This window comes from Sinocyclocheilus grahami, unplaced genomic scaffold (genome assembly GCF_001515645.1).
Source record: "Sinocyclocheilus grahami isolate Dianchi unplaced genomic scaffold, SAMN03320097.WGS_v1.1 scaffold876.1, whole genome shotgun sequence".
NCBI lineage: Eukaryota > Metazoa > Chordata > Actinopteri > Cypriniformes > Cyprinidae > Sinocyclocheilus > Sinocyclocheilus grahami.
Genome location: NW_015506055.1, coordinates 266,600 through 276,808, shown reverse-complemented (window position 1 = coordinate 276,808; position 10,209 = coordinate 266,600). Strand labels below are relative to the sequence as shown.

At 39.4% G+C, this 10,209-nt stretch overlaps 1 protein-coding gene across 1 annotated transcript in view; it reads left to right on the top strand.

Annotated features, from left to right (window-relative positions):
- The first annotated feature begins 378 nt into the window (after positions 1-378).
- The window catches only part of smad3a (SMAD family member 3a), a 38,082-nt gene continuing 28,251 nt past the window's right edge, over positions 379-10,209 (top strand). The window contains exon 1 of the mRNA XM_016248319.1: positions 379-805. Within this exon, the coding sequence (XP_016103805.1) occupies positions 603-805 (203 nt within the window). The 5' untranslated portion in view covers positions 379-602. The remainder of the gene's footprint in view (positions 806-10,209) is intronic.

The window sequence follows — 10,209 nt, the reverse complement described above, 5'->3', positions numbered from 1 at the left end:
CATGTGATTGATTGTACGTGATTTTAAACATATATTCAAATGTACTACTTAATTGTTTTCGGGGTAAGTGTATCTTTAAAAGCAAACGCAAACCGTCTTACTTGGAGGAGAGCCGCAGCACACATCAAAGCGGATGACATTAAACTTGAGTAAACCTCACTTCTTAAACAGCGACAGCACAAAAACATACGCCATATTACAGACATATGAGGTACTGCATAATGTATTTAAATATATCAGCTTTTTTTCTCGCATAATGTGTTGTCCAATTTGTCCAGACGGGATGAAGGGAACTATTTTCCCGCGCGGAGGGATATGGATGGCCTGGCGGTGGTGTGTGGCGCGCACTATGCTTGATGATCTCGAGAGAGAGAGAGAGAGAGAGAGAGAGAGAGAGAGAGACGGAGCGGAGCTGAGCGCTGAACTTGAGACCGTGTCTCGGTCACGTCTCAAGTGCCTCTCACTTTTCTCAATTTTACTATCGAGCCGTTTATTTTGATTTACCGCCTTCGGATTACGCTGAAGATAAAAAAAGTATCCCGAATTTCTCTTCGAGTTGCGTGAGAGACTGCGCAATAGAGGAACGCCTAGCTGAATTCAACATGTCAATTTTACCGTTCACTCCGCCGATCGTGAAGAGGTTGCTGGGCTGGAAGAAAGGAGAGCAGAACGGACAGGAGGAGAAATGGTGCGAAAAAGCCGTCAAGAGTCTGGTGAAGAAGCTGAAGAAGACGGGACAACTGGACGAGCTCGAGAAAGCCATCACAACTCAGAATGTCAACACCAAGTGTATCACCATACCACGGTGAGTGCATTTAAAAGCATCCTCGACTCGGAAACATCGGCTTGTGGTGAAGTGGGCTGTTTTACTGTCGTGATTTTAGCAGACCGAATCTGCATAGTCCTAAAGTGAAGCTAAAACACCTTTGAAGAACACAGTAAAGTTGAAGACAGCAGCAAAGCCCCTTCTGTTTAGTAATCAACTCTTGTGTTTCCTACATAGATTATAAACAGCATCTACATCCATTGTGCAGTTACTCGTATCTCTTTATATGATCAAATTCCGACACTCCTGTTGATTTACTATAACTTCATACTCTCCTGTACTTTCATAAACCCACATTTGCCTTGCCGGGGGTTGTCGTTTGGGTTGTGATGAGGTTATATAACCCGACCTTAATCTGGGCAGCGCTGGAGCTGCTGTCTCTGGGCTAAACGGTGTTATGAGTTCTGTGCTTATATTGTGGATGGTGGGGTATATTTGGCGCAGAACGTTCAGGTCTTATTCCTCATGAGTGTGCGTGTGTGTGCATAGGTGGATATGGGATAGAGGTTGTTGTCTGACGTTGTTTTTTCCTCTCAGTTTTGCAATGACTGGTTAATCTTGTTATGTCACAGTACGATGCTGGCCAACTGCTCACAGGTTTTACCCCTTCGAGCTACATGAGGGTTGCCTACAAGCCCTTACTCTCAGCAGATCTTCAGTCTCAGCACTTCAGTACAGAGAAACATGGCATAGGCACTGGTTCTGTCGTCCTGTTTATTGATGTATTCAAACGTGCAAATCCAGAACTCGTTTATAGAGGTGTTGTAAATGATGCTTTTTGTTTCTGTCAGATGTTTTCTTATAGAAAGACTTTCTGGCATAGGGTTAGAATAGCAGATAAAGGTCAGTTCTTAAATTGCATTTGATAATAAAAAATTTGCATTTGAGCCAAAGTGACCTATTTATAATGTTACAAAAAGTTATATTTTAAATAAAGGTTGTTCTTTTGACATTTCTATTCATTAAAGGATTCTGAAAGAATGTATCACTGCTTCCCCCCCCCCAAAAAAGCAACTGTTTTCAACTGATAATAATAAGAAATGTTTCTTGAGCACCAAATCAGTATATTAGAATGATTTCTGATTGATCATGTGACACTGAAGACTGGAGCAATGACTGCTGAAAATTAGAATCTGCCATCATATTATTAAATTACGTGCATTAAAAAAGAAACCATTTTAAAACATTTTTAAAAATCCAACCGCAAACTTTAGAACATGGTGAGATGGTATATTGTCATTATATTGGTCAGTAGGTATCATCAAGATCCCTACATATTGTCTCCAGCATATACTTAAACTAGTGCTGGGCGGTATACCGGTTCATACCGAATACCGTTTTTTATTTTTGTTATGATATGAATTTTGAAAATACCGCAATACCGATATATGTCGCTTAAACAACGTTCGGAAACGCGACACTGTTTGAAAGGGGTCCCTTTTCACTGTTGCACTGTGGTGAGGGAACAGCTGTGTGTGTTACCAAGCGTGAAAGTTCCGAAACTGAAGCTGTAGAACTAATAGAACGTGATGACACAGAAGAACTCATCCACAATATCCACATTGACCGCCACAAATATCCACCGCCCCCTGCCATCAGCTCCCGCGTCTCACACACACATGAGCGCGACTTCAGCACTACATTTAGCAACTTTCAGACCCTTTTAGCGGCTTTTTTCCATAGAATATTCATACTGACAAACCTAGCGACTTTTTTTGTATAAACCTTAGCTATGGTTCAGTTGGAAGATTTCGCCAGTGCTGTCCTGCGAACGCGAGGTCTGACTTTCCCGGAGAAGTGTCACCTCTCTCGGCGTCTGTTCTGTGTCCGCAGCCGACTTGTCAATAAATGAGTACAAAACAGCATTTCCTAGCACCTGTCACTTACTGATACCGTGATATACATTTTTGGTCATACCGCCCAGCACTAACTTAAACCAAACATTTTACATTATTTAGCAAATCTTGAAAACACAGATGAAAATTTCCAAATGATTTTGTCAGTCTGGTAAAGTAAAAATAATAAACTGTTGTATTACACATCCCTATTAGAATTCCAACAGTAAAAGATGCAAATAGAGATTAGAATTTAGAAGTGACAAAAAGGGAAGAAGGCGTCCTCTTCATGGACAGAGAGAGAGACACACACACACACACGTGTGTGAGAAAGTGAAATAATTCATGGGATGTTGGTTTTTAAATCAGGTCACCAGATCGCAGCGTCTGTTGTCTTTTTCACATTATAAGATTAGAATAAAAAGTAAGAGTGGTTGGAAAGACTAAAAGATCTCTTGACAGAAAATCTTTTTGTGATATCAATATCACATTAAGCAATGCAAGATTTGATGTAAAATAACTAGAGCATGATGGGAATTTACCACCAAGTCAGTCAAACGGATGGATAATGATTATTTGTAAAGCAACCTCTGACTTTATTGTTATTGAAAAACTCATATTTGTGTAGATCAACAATTTCACTTCATAGTTATTTTATTCATAGTTTACACAGATGATAAAGACAGATCACCTTTACTGTAAAGGCCACAAAATCTCACCTATCTGCAGTCTTCAGCCTTATAATCACAGGTAGCTCTCTGAAATGACAAGATGCGACAGAATTACTATGCTGGTAAACCTCATAGGAGAGTTTATTCATGAGCTATATGCCATTGCCTTGACACATTTGGGTTGCTTGACTAAATTTACTATATTTACTAAATTGGGTTGCCTAACAGAATTTAATTAAAACTAGAAGACACAACGAAGAACTATGTAACCTTATAGTCAACATTTACATTTATAGACATGAAAAATAGACATAAATAGAGTCCCTTTGAGATTTCCTTTCCAAATTTGAAGTTTGCATAATTGTGTGGCATTATAGGGCCGAGCAGCTGCGGTCCAAGCCTGCAGCGCTGTTGTATTGGTTGTTGTTTCCAAAGAACAGATAGCTCAGTGAAAGCAGGGCTCCCAGCCAGAGATCAGGCTGAGTCACCCCGGAGGGAGAGGGAGTTTGAGCCTGTGGCTTTGTGGTGTGACCCACTGGTGCTTCTCTGGTAGAGCTCGGTGGTGACAGAAACTGTAACAAATGAAGACTTCAACTATTGGGATGTGTGTACTCTGTGCATCAAAACAGTTTTGGCTTATACTTCAGTTTTTTCCCCTTGTTGTTAGAGTAGTGTAACCTGAATCAGCACAGCGTCCAGTCCAAGACTCTATTCTTGGCCAGATCTGTAGATGGTAGCCTTCACAACACTCTGCCTCACCCTGCTGGAGGATCCAGATTCCTCAGACACCCTCGACTCGCTTCAGGCCACACTGAATCCTGTTTTGCCCTCACATGCAGCTTACGCTGGAAGCCTGTCCCGGCCTGCTGGAGATCCAGAGAAAGAGCGATAAAGAGATAGAAAAGACAGCCCTCTACGAACACCTTGGCAATTGAATCGCCATTGGCTAGTAAATTTTTTGTTTACTCGCCAGACTGATAAATATATATAATATTAGACATCATTTAGTCGCCCAGAGTGAAGATTTAGTCGCATATGCGAGTAGAGGGTTGAAAGAGTGGAAGAGGACACCGAGTTCAAAAGAAGCAGCGGAAAGAGGAGACGGAAGACAGATTGAAATTGTCCAAGACAGGATACGAAAAACATAATTATACCATGGTCACACTTCCTTCGCCTGCCATACACCTGTCGAAGCCCTATCGGAGTCTCCACATAGACTTCCTGAGAGGATGTCTGCTCCGCAGTGTGTCTGTGTTCTGGGATGCCTACTATATCTCAACCCCGCAGTCTTTGTTTGCTTTTGCACTCCATGCGCAATGACTTCAAAGGCATCTGAACTGTGAATAAAACCTGTGTAGGCGCATTCAGCCGATTTCTCAAACAAGTCGCCTATCAGCTAAGAAATTATATGTGCCCTGCCGCGGCGATGGAGTTTATTGTTGGCATTTGAAACTGAAAGTGTCTGTGCCTTGAAGAGATGTCTGGCTTTAAGTCTGGCATCCTGAAACTCTATACAGTATACAGTGATTCAAAAGCGCTTTTGCTGAAACATGGAGATTGGATGTCATTGGCTTGTAATTGATGTGCCGAGGGTTGTTTTGTTTCAGTTGTGGTAATTCCTTCAAAGCGCCGCGCATTTGAGGGAAGTGAATCTGTCTGATGATTCAGAGGTATTGTGTGGCAGCTGATGGAAAGAGAGTGAAAGACCGCGTGACAGAATTTCACAACTCTTTGAAGTGATGGCTGAAACTAACAGTAAAGACACTATGTGAGCACCATTGGCCTCAGACCTGTCATGGTCTTTTAACACTTTTATCTAAAGCAACTTGCTGTACTCTTATTACAGGGACTGCCCTGGGGCAACCTGCGGTTAGGCTTAATAGTGATGATTCATGGTAAGGGTATGTAAAACTACATATTTTTTGTATTTATTAGTTTGTGGGTTGACTGAAAGACTTGCCCAAAAGGGCTATTAGTCTGGTTTGGGGTTCACCTGATCCTGAATGTGCAGAGTGCAACTGAATGTGACAGTATGCAGGAGACCAGACACTCTTTTTAAAAATTTTACTACTTTTTAAAACGCAATATTGTGGTGGGGCTCTGAGACACAAAACAGCCTGAGACACAGCGCAACGGCAAAAGTCTGAATGTGTACGGCTGTAGCGGCAGTGCTTAAATAGCATTCATGCAGCTCAAATAGTAAAACATGATGCTAGCAACGATTTCAAGGGAATGCATGAACTGATAAAGTGTATACCTTAAACGCAGTGTGTCACTTTGGATAAAATGCATTTATATAAATATAAATGGATGTAAAACACAAAACTTGCATAAAAGTTCGTACCATGCAAATAACTAGCGCAATGTGTTGAAGCACAGCTGCTATAATATAAAAATAGACACATATAGAATCTAGATCTTTAATAGATGGTCCACAACCAACTAGTCCGACCATTGTAATCTACCCCTACTTTAGCTGCTAAAAATATAAAAGTAAAAATTATGCACAATTGCTTAAAGAAATGTATACTTTTATTCAGCAAGGATGCATTAAATTAATCAAAAAAGCTTATGGACCTCAAACTTTTGAACTGTTGTGTATGTAAGTAAAAATCTACATATGCGATTCAACACCACTAATCACTTAGTTGGTTGTTGGACAATTAATCAACTGTTTAGACCTACTGAATGCAGTTGCCTGTTTAGTGTAAAATGTAATGCTGTCTGTGTGCATGAAAGTTGTGTTCATATTTGTGTCCTGAATGACTGATGGCATGTCTGTAGGTGCTTGTGGATTCCTTGAGAGTGTTATGATTGCTGTAGCACCCAAGTGATGGAGAAAGCCAAGTGTGCCAAGTCTGACTGCGGTTGTGGTGAAGATTAGTGACACAGTTTGTCGTCTGTGAGTTTGTGTACACTACAGTATGTGTTTGTGCATTTCTATGTTCTGGAAATGAGTGCACTCATTGTGTACTGTATGTGTACACATACTGTTGTTGTGTCTAAGCAAGTCTGTGCATTGAGAGCAGGTATTTGAGTGTTAGTCTCAACACACGTTGTTTGAGGCGTGGTTAGTCAGCCCTCAGGAATGCTCCGTCTGCCCAGGGGAGGGCGTGGGCCGCTTCTGGGTTTGTGGCTCCTGCCGGGGTTGAAGGTTTAGAAAAGCTCTATGCCGCCTCCATATCTGCTGGAATAATAGACACTCTGTACAGCAGACAACAAGACTGCTTTGTGCTAGTCTGTCATCACTAACCCTACTGCTGACCCTCAGACTGTTTCTGACCTCCGTGAGAAAATAACTGTCCTTCAGTCGTGAACTCTGTGTGTTTTTTTTTAAAGAAGAGCGCCAGTGTAGACTTTGCGCAGGATGTTTTGAAGTTTGTCTGAGAGTTTTGAGAGACTTACTTTAAAGTCTTTCATGAATGTGCACTGACACTGATCCAAGTTAATCGCTGTGGTCTCTAATTTTAGACTGAGGTGTTTTATCTGAGGTGGCTCTGTGTAGGCTTGGACCACAGTTAGGGATGGGTGATATGGTGAAAAATTAAAATCTCGATTTTTCCCCCCCCAGAACGTTTGACCGATTGTAGACAATCGATTGTTTTTATTTATTTATTTCTTTTTTACGATTTTTAACTAGTCAACTTGAAAATGTTCTACAACATGATTCAATTAACTTTTTCTTTATTAACCCTCTAGTTAAAGAAAATTATATTCCAAGTGCACCACACATGTTGTCAACATGGTGTAAATGTTAAACAAATCACTTGCAGAAAAGATGCATGACCTACCCTTACATCTTGTACAAACTTGTCTTAGACATATTATATGTCCAAAAATTATACGAGGAAAATGCTTTAAAAAAATCTCAAAAGTCAAGGTAATTCAAATTCAAAATGACTGAAGGTCATTTTCTTTGTAAACATTGTTTGACTGTTGCACTCGCATCTCTTGTAGCGTCTCATGCATAAAATGGCATTCTAAAAACTAGGGCTGCAACAACTAATCGATAAAATCAATTATTATTGATAATGAAAATCATCGACAACGATTCTCATTGCCTAACGCTACAGAGAGAGAAAGAGAGACCCTGTGACACGATGTCACCCCTGCAACTCGTTTAAACAACACACAGGGCAAGCCGAAATGTTCTGAAGTGTGGTTACATTTCTAGGGCCATATGGTTTCTGTGAAAACGCGGACAGGATCATGGAGTCCATTTATAAAAACGTAATTTACTCTATTGCGCGGAATGCCACGGAATTAGTAAATTTTGGACGAATAAATCAAAAGTAGGTCTGCCACTTAATTCGAATCGCGATATGAACTAGTGTCTGTGAATATTAAAATGCAAAAAGACAGTTTAAATATGAATCCTGCATGTTCTGCTTGCTTCTGTATGTATGAATGGCGGAAATGCGGTTTTGTTTACTAAACAAATACTGAAGCACGCGTGACTCTCGCAGTGATTTTCGGACACTGCGTCTCACTATATGACGGCATGAACTCAAAAACTTAATCCCGAGCTGCTGTGACTCACTTCGCGAGAATTTTACTGTTTGATAAAACTAGCATCATCATACTGTATACACACAGAAACTTAATGGCAACCTGTCAAAATAAAAGTACGGTTTAACATGTAATGGAAATATATTACTCTTGTATTACTTTTGTACATTATAATGTACATCTTTAAATATTCAATTTTCTATCAAATTTAAAGAAAATAATTAAATGATAAAAATAAATATTACAACCAGATTAATAACTTAATTGTAGAAAAAAATTATACAATTATTAGCCTATTATAAAATGTTTTAAAGGAATATTCACACAATTTTTCTTCCATGTATTAATGTCAACAGTAAACCTCAGTTTGTTTTCCAAAACATAAATGTTTAATGCCTTCATCTGATTTTCTGAAAAATTAAAGCAAAAAAAGAAATAGTTTGTAAGCGAAGAACACAAATGACTACCGATCACTATCGGCCGATAATTGCTTTGGGATGATTGATCGGCGATCTCTAAAAAGGCCGATCTCACCGGCGCGGGTGAAATAACTATAATGCTGAAGGTGAGGTACTCACCTTCATATTTCTTAATTAAATAACTTATAAAGTAATTTGAAAACCTTGTGTGAGACGTAATTTCACAAACAGCGTGAGTGAATCACTGCACGAACTCTCTCTCAAAATACGCAAATGTCTTCAAATCACCACATTGCGTAAGCGAGCTGCACGCACGCTGCACAGTTGACACAGGAATTGTCACTTGCACAATCGAGGCAGTGTCACATCGTCATGAAATCGTCATCGTAAAGTATATAAATTGCATTTCTTTTTAATTCTTGCCAGTGTTTAACCATTCAGCGCTCGCACACTCGCAGCGCACACACATAATGCCAGGTTCACACATTACTCCATTTGCAGTGCGTATGCGGTGCGTATCGTTTCGCACCGAGTCTATTGCTGAGCTGCAAACGCTGAATTTAAAGTAACAGTGCATGTCAGTAGCGGACTCCTGTGTGAAAGCACAGTCTGTGCTGCTTCCCCTCACAAGAGTCACCTAAGAGGGGAATTCCCCCCATTTTCAAAAATAAATGTCTAAAAATCCTGATTGGATTATCACTATAAATAGTTATAAATTATAAAAAGAAGGCTTTAAAAAGATCGGTATCGGTGATCGGTATCGGCAGATACTGCTTTCTGCGATCGGTGATCGGCCTCAAATATCCTGATCAGAGCACCCCTAATTTAAACTAGTTTAAAGGCACATAAAACAGCGCTGACAAACAGCAGAAACAATGTGCACAACGATACAGTCAGAAGGCTTTACAATCTAAAAATCACCATCATTTACTCTAGTAACACTAACTACACCATGATATTGTGGCAGAAATGTTATTATATTATTTATTTAGGCATATTAAAAGAGTAATGGAATATTACAGTATTTTTTGTGATTAACCCTCAAAGACCAAGACAGCTAAAACAACTATTGTTCTTAAATGTTTAATTACTTTTGAACCGCATCCTATCTGAATGCTTTAAAAGGTGTTGCAAAGCGGAGATTCTCCACTTTTCGGAGATATCTCATTCATCTTATTTGGATACTCAGAGTAGGGATGTAACGTTTATCGGTTTGACGATAAATCATGATAAAATTTCCCACTGTTAGTATTACTGTTTCATCTTTTAATTATCATTAAAACCATATTAAATTACCGGGATTTGAACAACTCGCGATAAATAAATACCGTCCAGCATAAAGCACAGTTTTAAGTAACAGTCTCACATGCGCACAGCAGCAGAGTAGTTTCGTTTTTAGTGAAAACAGGGCGGAAAAGCTGGGAGGTTTTAAAAGTTGCTAAGGGAATTATACAAATGAATATATGAATGAATTAATTATATGAATGTACCTCTGAAGGTTATGACTGTCTTCAGAAACGATTCGATGGCATTTTGTTTTCATCTTCGCTCCATGTAATACCTAAAGGAAGTGTTCTTAATCGCAATACTGCTTTGTCCACGGAGGTTACGGGAAACAGCTGTAATTCAGCTTTTCCATAAGCGCCACCTGCTGTCAGCGAGTGGATTTACAGAGACCTATATTTACATTCAGCCTGTGTGCGGTTTCTGTCTGGCCAAAAACGGTCCGAATTTGCATGTCCTGCTGTAAATTTTGACCGGTTGATACAAAAAAAAAAATCTTATGTGGATTCTACACATTTAAACAATTCAGATAACTAGAATTATTTATGGAGCAGATAAAATACATATAATCATTTATTAATCAGTTATCATTTTGACACATCTTTTCTTTATTTAAAGGCTGGAATGTGAGGTTTACCTTTTTATTAAACTTTTTCAAAGCTTTA